The sequence below is a fragment of the Cutaneotrichosporon oleaginosum genome, assembly GCF_008065305.1.
Source record: "Cutaneotrichosporon oleaginosum strain ATCC 20508 chromosome Unknown ATCC20508_contig02, whole genome shotgun sequence".
NCBI lineage: Eukaryota > Fungi > Basidiomycota > Tremellomycetes > Trichosporonales > Trichosporonaceae > Cutaneotrichosporon > Cutaneotrichosporon oleaginosum.
The window spans coordinates 1,270,850-1,286,823 of record NW_027072171.1 but is presented as its reverse complement, the minus strand read 5'-3'; the positions used below and the strand labels follow the sequence as shown (position 1 = coordinate 1,286,823).

The 15,974-nt window shown below is 60.4% G+C and overlaps 8 protein-coding genes across 8 annotated transcripts; 6 read left to right on the top strand and 2 right to left on the bottom strand.

The window, feature by feature from the left end:
- Positions 1 to 644: 644 nt before the first annotated feature.
- COLE_02210 (uncharacterized protein) lies at positions 645 to 2,349 on the top strand (the record flags this gene model as incomplete). The annotated part of the gene is made up of 2 exons (XM_018425326.1): positions 645 to 1,218; positions 1,250 to 2,349. The coding sequence occupies 2 exons, from the start codon at positions 645 to 647 to the stop codon at positions 2,347 to 2,349; spliced, it is 1,674 nt and encodes a 557-aa protein (XP_018279483.1).
- A 445-nt stretch (positions 2,350 to 2,794) lies between these two features.
- Positions 2,795 to 3,786, top strand: COLE_02209 (uncharacterized protein; the record flags this gene model as incomplete). Its single annotated transcript, XM_018420337.1, has 3 exons — positions 2,795 to 3,080; positions 3,119 to 3,439; positions 3,539 to 3,786. The coding sequence occupies 3 exons, from the start codon at positions 2,795 to 2,797 to the stop codon at positions 3,784 to 3,786; spliced, it is 855 nt and encodes a 284-aa protein (XP_018279484.1).
- Positions 3,787 to 3,960: 174 nt separating this feature from the next.
- COLE_02208 (uncharacterized protein) lies at positions 3,961 to 5,447 on the bottom strand (the record flags this gene model as incomplete). The annotated part of the gene is made up of 3 exons (XM_018422930.2): positions 3,961 to 4,146; positions 4,186 to 4,708; positions 4,747 to 5,447. The coding sequence occupies 3 exons, from the start codon at positions 5,445 to 5,447 to the stop codon at positions 3,961 to 3,963; spliced, it is 1,410 nt and encodes a 469-aa protein (XP_018279485.1).
- A 212-nt stretch (positions 5,448 to 5,659) lies between these two features.
- COLE_02207 (uncharacterized protein) lies at positions 5,660 to 6,213 on the top strand (the record flags this gene model as incomplete). Its single annotated transcript, XM_018426608.2, has 2 exons — positions 5,660 to 5,820; positions 6,087 to 6,213. 2 exons carry the CDS (start codon positions 5,660 to 5,662, stop codon positions 6,211 to 6,213), a joined length of 288 nt encoding a protein of 95 aa, XP_018279486.2.
- Positions 6,214 to 7,165: 952 nt separating this feature from the next.
- COLE_02206 (uncharacterized protein) lies at positions 7,166 to 8,014 on the top strand (the record flags this gene model as incomplete). Its single annotated transcript, XM_065626196.1, has 3 exons — positions 7,166 to 7,298; positions 7,469 to 7,538; positions 7,732 to 8,014. The coding sequence occupies 3 exons, from the start codon at positions 7,166 to 7,168 to the stop codon at positions 8,012 to 8,014; spliced, it is 486 nt and encodes a 161-aa protein (XP_065482465.1).
- Positions 8,015 to 8,114: 100 nt separating this feature from the next.
- COLE_02205 (uncharacterized protein) lies at positions 8,115 to 9,397 on the bottom strand (the record flags this gene model as incomplete). Its single annotated transcript, XM_018422931.2, has 5 exons — positions 8,115 to 8,269; positions 8,313 to 8,439; positions 8,479 to 8,618; positions 8,657 to 8,997; positions 9,114 to 9,397. 5 exons carry the CDS (start codon positions 9,395 to 9,397, stop codon positions 8,115 to 8,117), a joined length of 1,047 nt encoding a protein of 348 aa, XP_018279488.1.
- A 632-nt stretch (positions 9,398 to 10,029) lies between these two features.
- Positions 10,030 to 13,452, top strand: COLE_02204 (uncharacterized protein; the record flags this gene model as incomplete). Its single annotated transcript, XM_018426610.2, has 5 exons — positions 10,030 to 10,069; positions 10,144 to 10,281; positions 10,322 to 10,418; positions 10,454 to 10,574; positions 10,609 to 13,452. The coding sequence occupies 5 exons, from the start codon at positions 10,030 to 10,032 to the stop codon at positions 13,450 to 13,452; spliced, it is 3,240 nt and encodes a 1,079-aa protein (XP_018279489.1).
- A 320-nt stretch (positions 13,453 to 13,772) lies between these two features.
- On the top strand, positions 13,773 to 15,634 carry COLE_02203 (uncharacterized protein; the record flags this gene model as incomplete). Its single annotated transcript, XM_018422932.2, has 2 exons — positions 13,773 to 15,230; positions 15,278 to 15,634. 2 exons carry the CDS (start codon positions 13,773 to 13,775, stop codon positions 15,632 to 15,634), a joined length of 1,815 nt encoding a protein of 604 aa, XP_018279490.1.
- Positions 15,635 to 15,974: the final 340 nt, after the last annotated feature.

Here is a 15,974-nt window from a genome sequence, read left to right as displayed (position 1 = left end):
CAACCGTCATTCGGCCCGTTTTACATCCACCATTCCCTGCTCCAGTCCCACCGCAGACTGGCATGATATCAAGCCGTCAGCGCGCGCACAACATCGCCGCAGCATGGTAGAACACACTCGATTTACAGAGGTGCTCGGATTGCTTCGCGTATCAGACAGGAGACCGCGAAATCATAATCCCAGGCACCCAGCATCCGCCTGCTCTCTGCGCTCTATGACGCTGGAACGCTGGAACTCGTCCTACCTTGCAGAGCGCCAGAGCGATTGTTTGCTGGCCCTGCTCACAGGCCGACGACTTCTGGAACTTTGCACGTTTCATCCAACGGCAGATAGGGTCGTTGTCCAGAACACTTCCATCTGTTAGACGTTTCAGGGTAAAGCGGGGACTCTTAAGTGAAGAGATCGTGAACGTAACGTGCTCCATGAAGCACGTACTCCCGTCCTCTCTCCCCACCATCATTCACCTCCAAAGAGTCGTTGTCGCGTTGGTGAACACGGGAAGTGTGAGGCCCTGACGTTGCCTCGTCCAGGCCTGCTGGGAGCTGGGTGGAGACACATGCTCACTCGCCCTCGTAAACCTCGATTGAGTATGGCTGTGGAAGCGATACCGACTTATGTACTCACCACTCACTCCGCCGGCCACCATGCTGCCATTAATACCACCAATACTGGCGCTCCTTCTACCTCCAGCATTCGCGTTCGTTCTCGAGCTCTCCGACAGCTCCGCTGCGCTTGTCTACTCCCCCTCCGTCGTCACACCACTCGCCGAGCGCGCCGGAGAAACATGGGTTGACTGGTACACCAGTATGGACGGGAGCCCGCCACCCGGACCCTCAGACTTTGTATGGCCCAGGTATGGGAGCACGCACACGACGTCGCGCGCCGGCGCATCGGTTTTCATCTTTTTTGCTGGGACGCGTATTGAGTGGTGGGGCCGGGTCGGCGCTGGCACAGTCCTCTCCACGAACGGCGAACAGGTCTCGCCCCGGCCCACCAGGGAGAGCATTTCTCTCGCGGCGGCTGACTTTGAACTAAGCGTCCACAATGCGTCCCTCACCCTTGTGAACGGCAACGTCACGCTCACGAGTGTGCGCATCACTGTGCCCTCTACCGAAAAGTCGTGGACATCTGAAAACGCTCTTACAGAAGCCAGCGGCGCGGTGAACCCCTTCTTCAACGCGCCATTGTGGGAGACAGCACTCTCTCTGGCGGGGAATGGTGCGTATCCTACCAGGTCTTGCTGATACAGATTGGCCTAGCTTGAGAGGCCATGAGGTCAAGGGCGAAGCCCAGTGGTTGAACTTTAGTATCCCGGCTAATACGAGCCTCATGGTGTTGAACTGCGCCAGCGATCCGCGCGTGACGACGTTTGACCACTTCATCTCCCCGGGAGGGAGACTGCCTCGCGTCAATCTTCAGCGCTCTTTTGCCGCGCCCATCAACGCTACTGCGCTCTTCCTCGACCCCGCGGTCAAGTATGAGTACGCGTTGCTGCCCGTTAGCGAGAGCCTCATAAAGTTCAAGAGCGTGAGCTTCCTTACGGGCGACACTCCCGGATTGCCTGTCACTGCGACGAGCGGAGTTCCGGATGCTGCGTCGGCCGCCACTAATACCGACGCTGGTCCTGAGGCGGCTGGAGCAGGAGTGACAGAACACTCATCGCCTGAAGCGCCTCCGGTAGCGAAGACGGGCAACGTCGGGGCAATCGTGGGGGGTGTGGTCGGCGGGCTACTAGCTTTAGCCCTTCTGGCCTGCGGGTTATGGTTTTTTCGTCAACGCCTGATCCAGCGCCGCTCCCACATTGGAAAGAGGCTCGACCTCAACGACAGCAATATATCCGTGACGCCTTACGAAATGGAGGACAAACTCCCGGCGCTGAGTCTGCACCCCACGCTGGATCATTACCCGACGCCAGACGTAAGTCCGTTCCCGACGCTCAGTACGCACGAGAGCGCGGGATGGCACCCATCACAGTTCGCCCCGCCGCTCCCCATCCCCGCACAAGCTGTCGCCGAGACCGTGCACATCCGCACGCCTCCACCTGCACGACCAGCTATCAACACGTCGCTTGTCACCCGCCCACTATCCCCCACACTGGCGAGCAAGCGCGCAAGGCTGGCGCCCCTTAGCGCTGGACCGCTCAGCGCGGGACACGATCCTTTCAGCGCGACGTTCGACACCCCCGACGGCTCGGTGATTCCTAGCTCTGCGTCGAGTCTGGATTCAACTGACGGGCGTGAGATCACGGTGCATGCCACCGACGCCGGGCCGGTGCTTATAGATGTCCTCCCGCCCATGTACAACCCTGCGTGGACCGGGCCTGGCGCCTCCGAGAGGCCCAATGGATAGTTACATAGTTACATGCTGGTACCATGTATATTTCACTGTTACTGAGTGAGTCCCGACCTGCGCCACAGTTCTGTGCGTGTACTCTATGTCTGGTCTTGTTTTGCGGAGTGATCTGTGCCGCATCTCACATCAGCAGATGCCCACCCCGGAGCGGGCTTGATAATCACCCCTTGATTTCCGCGGCTAATCTCGGCTCCTGGCGACGATACGACTCACCCTCCATTCCTCTCATCCGACCCGACGCGCTCGGACGACATCTCCATCTCTGCATCTCCGCATCTTCCATCTCGCCACCCACTGCACTCTCGCAATGGCAGAACCAGCAGCAACGAACAGCGATGTGGCTGCGCTGAACGGTGCGCGCGCCGTCTCCTCCTCACCATCATCCTCGGCCTCGGCATCCACGGCATCTGCGGCGTCTGCGGCATCTTCGGCGACTCCGAGAATGCCCCCAGAACGCGTCCCGCCCCCTCCGCCCGGCGTCAAAGCCGCGCCGATCCTTAGCGCCGCCCCGCGCGAGGCCTTCCCGAAGCGCCTGCTCGCCCGATATCTGCGCGCCCTTGCGACGCGCCCGCTCCGCACCAAAATGATCACGAGCACATGTCTCTTCGCGACGGGGGACACGCTCGCGCAGTTCGGCATCGAGGGGCGGCGGCTGCCATGGCTTCGGGAAGAAGGGGGGGACAAGGATGAGGTGTGGGACCCGGTGCGGGCTGCGCGGCTCATGTTCTGTGCGTCAAGCTTGGGCTAGGAACGCCGCTAACGGCAGATGGCGGGTTCGTGTTTGCGCCGCTCGCGCATAACTGGATCAACTTGCTCGAGCGGGTACAATTCAGCTCGCGGTTGAAAACGCTGGCTGCACGCGTCGCGCTCGACCAGGTTGTGTGGGGGCCGTTTATCGTGTGCTTGTTTTGGACGACGAACGGGTTCCTCGAAGGCAAGAGCCCGTCCGAGGTCAAGGCCAAGCTCGAGATGGCCTTCGTGCCCGTCTACACCAAGTCGCTGATGGTGTTTGGCCCGACTGCGCTTATCAACTTTGCGTTCGTGCCGCTTCAGCACCGGCTGTTGGTTGGGCAGAGTGTGGGACTGGGTGAGTGGCAAGGAGGTGTTGCTGGTAGAGACTCTTGAGTCAGGCGCTGCGGAGGGCTGAGAAGCCACGACACCGGCTGGCTGGACGCGCTAACATCAGGCTGGAACACCTATCTCTCATATCTCAACCACGTCAACAACAAGCGCCTGGCAGCAGCTGCGGCCGCGCTGTCGAGCGCCGAGTTGCGCGAGGCGGAAAGCGTTGCTGCACACATCGATGCGTCAGCCGCACACGCCGACGTGGAGAAGCAGAAGGCAGCAGTGGAGGCGGCGCGCGCGCGCAAGGAGAAGCTGCTGGCTTCACAGGGCGGCGGCGCGACGGGTGTTGGGACACGCATGGGCGTGTAGCCGCACATTGCAGATGCTTCGCCCGTGACACCGTGCCCCACCGCATGACCGCAGCATCGCGCCGGCCGCACCAGCGCCGACATGCTCAGGAGTACCGATGCAACGTCGTGCCATGCAGTATTGTACATATCATATGGAGTGGTATTGTACACGCCCGGAGGCGTCTGTGATTTTCTATACGAGACGGGGAGCATCTTCCTCGAGCACGGGCGCCGACATCACCGGAGCTGGAGTTTGTTCAACGCGACGGACACGCGGGGCCGACGACGGCTGCGTCAGAGGCCCAAGGACCTCCTTGACCTGGCGCATGACGGGGTGCACGAGCTCCTCGTACAGCTCAGGTCCTTCACGGATAAGCAGCTGGTGTCAGTGTCACGTTCATCGGCACAGGATACCCACGAAAACAACCTCCACCGCGATGAGGAGGATAATGATAATCTCCATGCGGTGTCCGCTCGCCTCGGTAAGCAGCGCGCGCAATGTGTTCTGCACTTCCTGTGCATAGTCGATTTTCTTGTTGATCGTCTCCACGCGCTCCTTCATCTCGAACTCGTTTGCGATCGCGTCAAAGTACTTCTCGAGCTCGGGTTCGGACCAGTAGAACTCGGGCGTGTCCTCGAGGCCGCCGCCGCGCGTGTTGACAGCCATGCGTAGCGTCATGAGCTCGCCGATCTTGCGGATTACGTCGCGGCGGCCGAGGGGCTGCTCGCCGAAGCGCTCAAGGGCGCGGGGAAGAAGCGAGACGGCAGCAATGTGCTTGTCCAGCCGGTTCTCGAGAACGGAGAGGGAGGAGGAGCGCGTGAGCGACAGGCTGAGGGTGTAGCGAGCAAGGAGGGAGGCGAGTGCGGGCGAGCTGCTTGGGAACGTCGACAGCTCAGGTGGCCGACCCAAAAGAATCAGGTTGCCCATGATGTGTGTTTGGCTGGAGTCAGCTGATCTCGCCAGCTTAGCGAAACTTACGCTTCGGGGTCGACGACGAAGTCCACCTCCTCGACCTCACAGTCTGCGTCGGCGAGGCGGCCGTGCTCGACGCGGCTTCCCTTGCATCGGATAACGTCGCGGAGGAACGCGCGCCCCTCCTCCTCAGTCAGGCCCCAAGTAACGAAACTCCCCGAGTGGAAGACGAGGATCTCGCCTCGGTCACCATACTCGAACCCCATTTCGTCGCCTTCGTCCTCGGCCTCCGCGCGCACGTCCTTGCCACGGATAAGCCGCTCCGCACCCCCACGCCCCTTCCAAGGCCCAATCACGAACGCACGGTCCGGGTCGCCCTCCGGCACCTCGTCCCAGCGCACGCCCAAGCGGCGCAGAATCACCGCGAGTGCCGACAGGTCGTACTTCTCGGCCGTGGTGTGAGCGATGCACTGCAAGATCGGCCCGCGCGTTGGCGCTGTCTCGTTACGCAGTGGCAGGGACGCGGCCTCCATACGCCGCCTGGGCGGCTTGTGCGCCGCAGGCTTGGGTGGTGAAGCGCCGAGGCGGGCGCGCACCCGCTCCAGCGCCTGCTTAGGCTGCGTGGCAGCCGGCGCCTGCTTAGGCTGTGTTGAGGCGAGGCGGACGGGGTGGAAGTGGCGGCGGGGGATGGGGGGTACACGCAATGCCGAGAGCGTACACCGCGTGCTCGGCGTGCCCGTCACGCGCCAGAGGCGCGCTGTGAACATGTTAGCGAGGGACGAGGGTAAGGGTGGTGCTGGAAACAGCCAGAAATGAAGCTTGATAAAGCAGACCTCGGCCTCGGCAGAACTCTGCCGGAGACAGGTCCATCACGTGATGCACGGGAGCAATCCGCTCCGCCCCCCGTCCTCGGCATTCAGGCGAAAAGTCGAATCGCCACCCACCATTCCCCAGCACTCCAACACATCACTCAGTAATCATGTCCTCAGCAGTCGCCGTGGGTCTTGGCGCGCTCGGCGCCGCGTTCGCCGGTCGCGTTGCGTGGCAGATGATGCGCCGCGGCGCAACCGACAAGTGGATCAAGGGCGGCTTCAAGGCCAAGATGGACCGTTCCGAGGCGATGCAGATTCTTGCGCTGCGGTGAGTGCGGTTTTGGGTGCCAACGGGGCGCTCGGACATGGGAGAGATGGGATAGAGGCCGAGAGAGCGGGAAGTGCTAAGGACGGCGGGGACGACTGAGCGCGCACGAACGGAGTGCTCGGACTCGGTGCTTACCCCACCACTACCTGTACGCTGTTGCCACCGCTTCTCCCGGCGCCGCCTTCTCCTGTCCTGCCACTTTGGTCGCCTCCCCGTGTACTCGTGGTTATACCACCTATCCTTGCTGTAGCGATTGCTAACGACAGTGATCCCCTCACGGCCAATAAGCTCAAGGACGCGCACCGCCGACTCATGCTCGCAAACCACCCCGACAGGGGAGGGTCGCCTCTGCTGGCAGGGAAGATCAACGAAGCAAAAGCAATGCTTGAGTGAGTATGGCTTCGGAGTTGTCGCAAGTGCAAATGCTGACAGCGTAGCAAGCACGTGAGGAAGTAGATGGGTTTCTTGGATGATGCATTATGTATACCACTCCATGAGGCAGTGCGCCGCTAGCCTCGCTCAATCCCACTCACGTGATCCTGGTGTGAGATGGATCCGAATGTCCCAGCAAGAGATAACGCAACAGCGCAGGCCCGGGCTCGTGATCGAGATCGTGAACGTAAGTCCAGCGTTTCTCTGTCGCCTCACCCAGCCGATGTCGGATTCGATGACTCTGCGTACGGCCGCAGGGTCACGGCAATCTGAGGCCTGTTGAGGACGCCCCATTAGCTGACTGCGTGAATGGCAGCCATCGCTCGGGAATCCAGTGTTTGGTCGCTACCTCTGGCTGAGCGACGACCGAGCAACGAGGTTTGGAGTGACAGGCCAAGTTGAGGAGCTGGATTATGACTTTTGATATCCGAAGATCGTGGCGGATCCGAATGTTTCGATCGGGCGGCGCGTTATGTCGGACGATTCGAAGCAAGGAAAACATATTGAGATGTCAGCACAAAGTTATGGTATTGTCAGCTGCCAGAATCCATCGTCGCGCAGATGACTTGCACCATGTGAGGGCTGAAGACGAGGGGGACGTCTCGCCGCGTGCTTCACCAGGACATTAAGAATGAGGAGACCTCTCGACCTCATGTGCACACGATCTCACACATCGACAACACTGTCAAATGAGGCAGGTTGAAGGAAGGGGCGCGGAAGTGAAGTGGAGGTGGAGGTGGAGGTGAACGCTTCTTTAACATATGCCACATACACGTGGCAACTTGAAAACCCGAATACTCCGCCAAACGGACGGACACATTCCACCATCTCCGTGTGAATTCTCCCTCCCGGTCGTTGTCGCCATCGCCGTCGCCGTCTCTCACTCATCCGTCAAGGTCACATACAACTAAAAATGGCACCCACCAAGAAGTCCAAGTCCGCCAAGAGCTCGGAGAGCATCAACGCCCGCCTCCAGCTCGTCGTCAAGTCGGGTCGCTACACCCTCGGCTACAAGCAGGCGCTCAAGCAGCTGCGCAACGGCAAGTGTAAGTGAACCGGCGTCTGGAGCCTGGTCGAGAAGGCCTCGCGGTCCGGTGTGGTTCTACTACGGCTTGACCGCTGGAAGTAGGCCACACCGGAGAGACGCGAGTGTCCGGAGCCTGGCTGAGAAGGACGCCTTGCTGACGCATTTTCTTGGTCTGGATTCGTCCTGCAGCCAAGCTCATCCTTATCTCGCGCAACTGCCCCCCGCTCCGCAAGTCGGAGCTTGAGTACTACGCCATGCTGTGAGTAATTTGGACGGATGCCGGCGAGGAAGGCGAAGGCGGTGTGCGGATCAAAAGGGCGGACGAGGCTTCGTGTGCGCAACGAGTCGTGCGCGCCCAACTTTTCGCTGCCTCGTATCCTGCGCACCCCGCGCTTCTCCTCGACGGCTTCGTTTCTGCTTGTTTGGCCGTGGGAGCCTCGCTAACCCCACAGCTCGAAGACCTCGGTCCACCACTACGACGGCTCCAACGTCGACCTCGGCACCGCCGCTGGTCGCATGTACCGCGTCGGTGTCATGTCGATCCAGGACGCCGGTGACTCCGACCTCGTGAGTTCCCCGCTTACCCAGAAAGGAGCCTCGCTGACTTTCCGCAGCTCCAGGTCCAGGAGCAGTAAATCTTCTGATACTTGGGCTTCTTCCGTCTCGACGGTCATGCATTGTACTTTTACAGTCATGGCATGTTGCATGATGACCTACGATTGCGCGGCATGCTGATGGCGGATGGCAATGGCTGGAGTGCGCGGGGTGCGCGCGAACAACCAGGCGATGTGTGGGAGGATGGGTGCATGTTGGAGTCAGATGATATATGATGGGGCTATGTGGCCATGCTGGATGCTGTTGGAGGCCGGGATGGCGTCACGTGTACGATCTGTACACGCGTGCCCGCGTCGAGTGCAGTGTCCCAGAACGTTGGCGCAGAGGCATCCATCGGTGCGAGGCTGAGGAGCTGCGTACGCATGGCTCGAGAGGCTGGTGTCAGCATTGGTAGTTATGTGAGTTGTGTCAAACGGACCACATTCGTCAAGGAAGAGCTCAAATGTGTCCTCGTTCCGAACTGTGGCAGCCAGGACCGCGTGACTACCCTCCGCTAGCACGTCGATGGCGTCCACCAGGAGGGGAACCAGATCTGGATCGTATATCTGGCGTAAGTTATGTCCACATCTTGAGCTGCAACGTACAACATCAGCAGCCATGACAACTCGTCGCCTTCCCTCGACCGGCTCGAGTGCCTCTGCCCACGCGGGGGTGCGCTGGTCAGGCGACGCGGACGCATCTGCCCAATCTAAAGATCGCACCTTCGGTGGCTTGTGCAGCTCATCTGTTGTAAGTTGAGCACAGCGGTATACGGCTGCCTACTGAGAGAGATGTTGGCTTTCAGCCGCCCAAGGGGTGTGCGGAACGCCTGACCCTCGTCGTCACCATACTCGTCGCCGAGGTCTGTTGTGATCACGTCGGCGCCTAGTTGCGCCAGGAGAATGGAGAGGAAGCCTGTTCCTGCGCCGAGCTCGACCACTGGTGGAAGCGTAGCAGAGGAGAAGAGGGTTGATGAAGAGTGTAGGACGTGGTGGGCGAGATGGAGAGCAGCCGTCCACGTTCGCAGACCCGTGGTGCCCGCTTGTACAGCGACTTGTTCTTCACGGAGAGTGATCGCACGTTCCGGCTCGCCGTACAAAAAGGTCTTGAAAGACTGCGGTGGTCTGGAGTGAGCTCATGATGCCAAAAACCTACAGCCGCGCGAAGGTAAGGTGGTTAGTCCTAGTCGAGCTTGCGGAGGGCAGAAATTGTAGCAACCACCTTCCCTCGACAGACTTACTCTCCAAATCGAGGTGGTGTAGCCATGAGCTCGGCCACGACCTCGTAAACCCGCTCTTCTACACCGTCCTCGCCTGCCCCAGCCTCCAGAGCAGGAAGAGCTCGCTTCCAGAAGGAGCGTTGGTATCCTTCTTCCGGGGCTGGGAGTGGGCTGTCGACGAGGTTGTCTGCCAACCATTCTTGAGCAGCTGGAGGTAGATCGGGAATCAAGAGGAGATACGCAGGAACCAAAGCAAAGTACTGCCTTCGCAAGGTCTGGAGGGCTGGTAGATTGATGTCAGACATGTTCACTGAGGCGCCGCAGGTTACGCGTAGGTTGGCAGGTCGGCGGCGGTGGTTGAGAGCCAAGATGATCGAAAACAACGATTATGAGTTGGGGAAGTGGGGCAGTCTTTAAACCAGGGGCCGAATAACAAGGAATTGAGGGGTTATGATGGGATTGATGCACGCGAATGACTTTCCAGCTTGGAGGCTAAGTGGCCAGAAGTGCACCCTGAAATGGCAGGTCCAAGCTCCGCGGTCAACAACAACATCCCCCCCGTCACCCCCCATATCCCTCATCCCTCATCTCGCTCACTCCGTCCTCCCCACGCTCCTCTCGTCTCTATCATCCCCTCGTCCGCTCACTGCAACTGCACTCACTATCTCCTCCTCTCCTCCCTCTTTCCATTTCTCCTCATCGCTTCGCTTGTCAGTCTGGACACCTCCCTCCTCCAGCCTGTCGTCGCGGTGCCGCTGCCTCCTCGTCATCACCATCTGCAACGCTCCCCCTTCAGTCCCAATCGTCGCCCTTGCACGCAAAACCCCAAGACTGATCGGCTTTGAGCCTTTCTCGTGCCCTTCTACTCCTCCTTCCTCATCACTCGTCTTCACATATCTCCCTCGACCCCAACATCGCCCCCTCCTTACAATCCACCATGGCTTACCTTATGGACGATAATGCCATGCGCATCTGCGGTACGTTCATCAAGCGCTCTTCTTGGTCAACTGGCAGACCGAAGTCTCGTTCTGGATGCTGACGCACGGACCAGTGAGGCCACGGCCTTGGCATCCCACTAAAGAGGTGCCCTACCTCGCCCAAGATTGCGATCAGCCATTCTTCATAGGCAACGGCAACTTTGGACAGGCCAAGAAGCCAGCAGGGGGTGGCGCTATCCGTGAAATCGTCGGTGTGTCTTGTTGACTGGTGCAGTGATGACTTACCATCAGAGGTTATTGACAACCGATCACTCGACTTTGATCGCAAGCCAGATCGGACGGCGGCGCGGTACGGCGGGTTCAGCGGGAAGCGGCACAAGGACCGCCGGTGAGTTCTGTCGGCTTAGGGCGAGCTGACTTCAGATATGTGTTCGACCATGTGTTCAAGATGGCCGCCAGCCAGGAGGAGGTGTACGCGAGCACGGCTAAGCCGCTTTTGGACGGGGTACTGTCCGGATTCAACGCGACTGTCTTCGCATACGGGGCAAGTCCCGTCTCGCTTAAGATCTGACCATCAGGCTACCGGGTGCGGCAAAACACACACCATCAGCGGCACTCAGGAAGACCCCGGCATCATTGTCCGTACGATGAGAGACCTCTATGAGCGCATCTCAGAGTCTGAGGACCGCTACGATACCCATGTAGAGCTGTCCATGATCGAGCTATACAACGAGAACATCCGCGACCTTCTCTCCGACAACTTCCCACAGATGCCCACCGGAGGTCTGAAACTCCTCGAAAACGAGAAGGATCGGGTCACCATCGCCGATGTCACGATTCGGTCACCGAAAACGGCTGACGAAGTCATGGAGCTGGTGATGATCGGCAATGAACGGCGTAGCACTTCCTTCACCGCAGCCAACTCGGTATCTTCGCGATCACATGCCGTCCTCCAGATTAGCATCGCCCGCAAGAGTCGCAACCCAGACGTCAACGTGGAGCGCGAGGAGGTTCTTCTCGACACTTCATTCGCCACGCTATCAATTGTCGACTTGGCGGGAAGTGAGCGTGCGTCTGCCACTCGCAACCTCGGGGACCGTATGAAGGAAGGAGCGAAGATTAACCAGTCCCTCCTCGCTCTTAGCAGCTGCATCTCCGCTTTGTGCGATGCCCAGCGTAAGGGCGCGCGCCCACATGTACCTTACCGCAACTCCAAACTCACTCGTCTCCTCAAGTTCTCCCTCGGTGGCAATTGTCGAACAGTCATGATCGTGTGTGTATCGCCGAGCTCAAAGGACATCGAGGACACCGCCAATACCCTCACCTGGGCGGATCGCGCAAAACACGTCAAGACGACGGTCACACGCAACATCAACGGCACGCATGTCAGCGCGCGACAGTATGTCGAGAAGATCCAGCAGCTCAATGAGCGGGTCAAGATTCTCGAGGCTCAGCTGGACGCCAAGGATCAGGAGACGAGCAAGCTCATACAACTCAAGATTGAGGATGCCAAGAAGAGAATTGCTGAGCATGTGCAGTTCATCAACGCAGCGGTCGATGCGCAGTGTGAGGTAGTTCGCGAGGGCGCCGAGCATTGGGCCAAGTGGGACGTTGCAAACCTTGGAATCGAGAAGATCGAGAACCGCCGTAACGATCTCGAGGCCGACGAAGACACACAGGATTTGGCAAGAGAGACAGCCATGTGCAACTCGATCATCGATCAGTACAAGCACGAGTTTACTGAGTCGCGCCACCTGCAATCCAAGGTCAACCTCGGTAACGAAGCTGCCATCGCTCTCAGCAGACAGATCGAGGATCTGGAATCGAAGGTCTTCCCCGACGTTGATCCGGTATACGCGCAGAATCTTCGCCTCGAGATGGCTGCCGCCCGCGCCAAGATTAAGCAGGCAAACGCCAAGGGTTGCGAGATCGGGTACCGTGAGCGCCTTGCAAAACATGAGGACGCTCTTGCGCGGTCTGCCATTGCCTCGGTTCGTGTCGAGGCGCTATACACCAAGCACGCCGCTCGCATCGAGGCGCTGTGCGCACGAGGGCCTATTGATCCTTCCGTCCTTCGTCAAGAGATGAGGCTGCTCTCCAGCCTGCAGGCCCCTCTCTTCCGCGAAATGGGCAACATACACCAACTCATCCAGATGTCTGACGCACCAGCACCGGCCCCTGTGCCCACTCCAATCAAGGGCGCACAGCTTCGCCACAACATCTCCCCTGGTTCGCCCCATGTTAAACGTTTGTCGCAGCGCTACTCCATGGAGAAGAAGCATGTCGTCCACAAGCCCGGATCCCCTCGTCGATCCCTCCCTGGACGCGGTGCGATGCGCAGATCGAGCGCTGTGCCACCTGTTCCACGATCCGCGCGCTTTGCGGACGACGAAGGAGGAGAGCTTGCGGAAATTCGTCACTATAAGGCTCGCTCGTCGCAGTCGCCTGTCGCTGAGGCATCCACGGACGATGGCGCCGACTGGGAGGAAATTTCCAGCAGTGCAAAGCCTTTGCACGCGCCCGCTCCTCCCAAGTCCAAGCCAGGCGTCTCATTCAAACCCCACCCGCGTCTGAATGCGGCGTTGCGCGCCCCATCGTCGAACGGGTCTCCTACTGGACTCCCACGGTCCAAGCCTCCACCTTTGGCATTGACAACCGCATCTTCCCCACTCGCCACAGCCTCAGCAGCTGCATCCGAGATTCCGGCGTGGAAGGCGAATCGACTTGCCTTGGGTAAGCACGAGAAGGAGAAAGACAAGGAGCAGGTCAGTCCTGTCAAAGACACCAGTGTGACATCTACTGTTGCCGAAAGCTCGTTCTCAAAGATCACGATACCAATCGGCCTTGGCCGGCCGTCCCGGCCACCTTCGCGCACCACCTCGGTGCTTGGGGAACTGAGACAACTTCCTCCCTCACGACCCCCGTCCTCACTGGGAAGCTCTACCCTTCACCTCCCGACCGCTTCCAGCGCAGCACGCGCCAATGGCGACAAGTCACCCATCTCGTTCAACCACTCGCCCACCGTTCCAAACCCCCTCCGTGCTTCAGTCGCGCGGCGCCTGTCAGACCGGCACCAACGGAGAAAGCTGCATCAGGGTGCCGTCCCTTACCGACGCAAGCCGAGCCTCATTCCCTCCCCCAAGGGGTCGCCAAATGGATCGTCTCCGAGAGGTTCAACTGGCGGATTTGGGCTTGGGAAGAGCATCGGTCCAGGGGCGGGCAGCGCTGCCAGCAGTAGCGGCGGTGCCAGTTCAAGCACAGGGCCCAGCCGCTCCCCAATGGCTTTTACCATGAGTGTCGCCGGAACGAGCGGCGCAGGATTGCGCACTCGTCCCAGCCTCTTCTCGCTGAACGCTGGCGCCGTCACCAACGGCCACGACAACGGGGCCAACTCCTCCAGCGCGAAGCCGGCTTGGCGATGAAAGAACTTCTGTAAAATGTGTGCTTGTATTATAGCTTATGGGTGTCCACGATGCGAACGTCCTGTGTGCGAGGGGGTCGGCCTCGTCCCTGGCGAAACCATCTGCGTCATGCCAGCCTCAGCGAGGAATCGAACCGCCGCACAAGAACGGAAAAGAGCCCAGAGACACGTGGCCCGGTTGTGTGGGCCTGAGCGGTCTGACGTCGCCGTTGTGAGGTGCGGCTCGGCTACGCGTCGTCGCCCCCACATGCCTCACATTCGCCATCACTCTTTCTCATCACCGCTTCTTTCACCCACACACGCTCCTTCAACCTCGCCATCATGCCCGCAGGCGCGGCCGACCCCGTCCCGCCAGCCGGCCCGGCGCCCCTTCCACCTCCAGACCTTATGACATCGTTGCCCGCACCCGTCCTTCGCCTCCTGGTCGTCTTCGCTGGCCCTATCGCTGCCCTTCGCGCCGTGCTTGAGGTTCTTCTCTGGAAGCCTGAACGGCGTGTCCAGAGCTGGATGTTCCTCCTCGCGTGGTGGTTCGCCTGTCTCTCCGGCGGGTACATCTTCGCCTGGCTTGCGCCGCCACTACTTTTCGCACCACTCCTTCCTCTACAACGGCTGCGCCTTGGCGAGAGACGGATGCCCGTACAGACGACGCCAGCGCGCCCCGCGACCTCCGAGACGCTTCTTCAGACGCTCGGCGACGTGCACAAAATTCTTGCCCTCCTTCCGCCCTCTCCCCTTCCTCCCTTGTCGGCAATGTATGAGCGCTTCCGCGCTCTGGGGACACGTCGCTTGATTCGCGGCCTTGCTGTCCTCTGGGGCCTTTGGGTTGCGCTTGATCATGCGCTCGGCACCCGCGTTCTTGTTGCGCTTGTGGGTACTGCGCTCATTCTGGCCCCGTCCCCACCCCTTGCCCAAGTTGTGCACCTCGCCGGTAAGAGCCTAGCTGTACGTCGCACACTTGCCCTCACCTTTCTCCTCATCTTTGGGTCGCCGGACCGCGACTATCGCCTCGGTTCGCCTATTGGCTGGATAAAGAGCAAGTGGGCGAGCTCGCGACGCCCTTCCACCGTCCTCTCCTCGAGCCCCGTCAAGACCGCCGAGTCCGCCGCGCCCGCCGACCGCGCTGGCAACCCCATCTACTTCCGCTTCGAGCTCCACGAGAACCAGCGTTGGTGGATGGGTCTGGACTGGACGTCAGCCTTGCTGCCGCAAGAACGGCCCAGCTGGTGCGATTCCCATCTTCTTCCCGTCGCGCCGCCGCAGGCGTTTGCGCTTCCGGCTCCTTCCTCTATCGACCTTCCTGCGCACACACGCGCTGAGCCGCGCGGCATGGTGCGCCGTACCGCGACATGGCGCTGGCTTGACGATGACTGGAGCGTTGTCAAGAAGGTGAAGGGCGCGGCTGCGCCTGCCGATCCAGCCCCCATCCCAGCCCCGGCGCCGGCATCCCGTCCCACATCGGGCCTCTTCTCACCATCCGACTCACGTTCGCCTTCCATCGCTGAGACTGCGTTTGCCAAGGGGCTCGGGAAGCTCAAGAGCATGCCGCTCCCGGGCGCCCCAGCACCAGCGTCACCTGCTCAGGGGCGCGGGTCTCTGGACATGCGTCGCCAGCGCACGGGATCGGAGAGCACAGACGTATCACTGGAGGATGTGGTACCCCCGGTCACCGGACAGCCCGAGGGATCAATTCCCGAGGCGGACGACGAGACAGACGCAGATGGATGGGTGTATGGCGACAACAAGTGGGAGAACATGACAGCAAGGGGTGGGCTGGGCAAAGTACGTTGCGCGGCATCGACTGCTCCCGTGTCGTCGGCTAACATCAGTTCACTCGCAGGAGGCGGTGGACCCGCCGAGCTGTCTGCACTGAAAGCGTGCACCGCATTGTCGAGGCGCAGCCATCGAGCGAGGACATGGAGCCTGGGAGCGGCGCAGCCACGCCGATGGCGCGCCGGCGTTCGAGCGGCGGTGCGCCCCGAGCACCGTCGTCACCGGCGCCCAAAGCGGGAGCTGTAGTGGCGCCATCTGTCGCCAGCGACGAGCACTCCCACCGGGAACACCGGCCCGTTGTGGCCCCGGCGCCGGCACCGTCAACCATCGTGCCGCCGGCCCGCACCAGCCTCGACCGCGACCAACAGCTCAAGCAGCGCCTCAAGAAGGCCATGGGCAACATGGGCGCGTAGTGTACCAGTACTAGACATGCAACATAGATTCGAGCGCGTGGGCATTGGCCTGTCTGCCCTCCGTACCCCCCATATCTGCTTGCATTACAATCAGTCGAGGACTCCTGCCAGGGACAGTGGCTGCCGAATATTCATTGTGGCATTCCGCATCTCGGCGACTGCTCCGTCGTCGTTCCACTTGTTCGCATGCCGAGAGGCAGTGAGACTAGTCAACCTGACGACGAGATTCAATCCACATCCGCGCCGCGACTGACAATCGACGCGATCGGAAGTACGATATGTGCGGCAGCTCGAGAATTCTCCGAACCGCGCCCCGATGAGGGTCGACAGTGTGATGGAA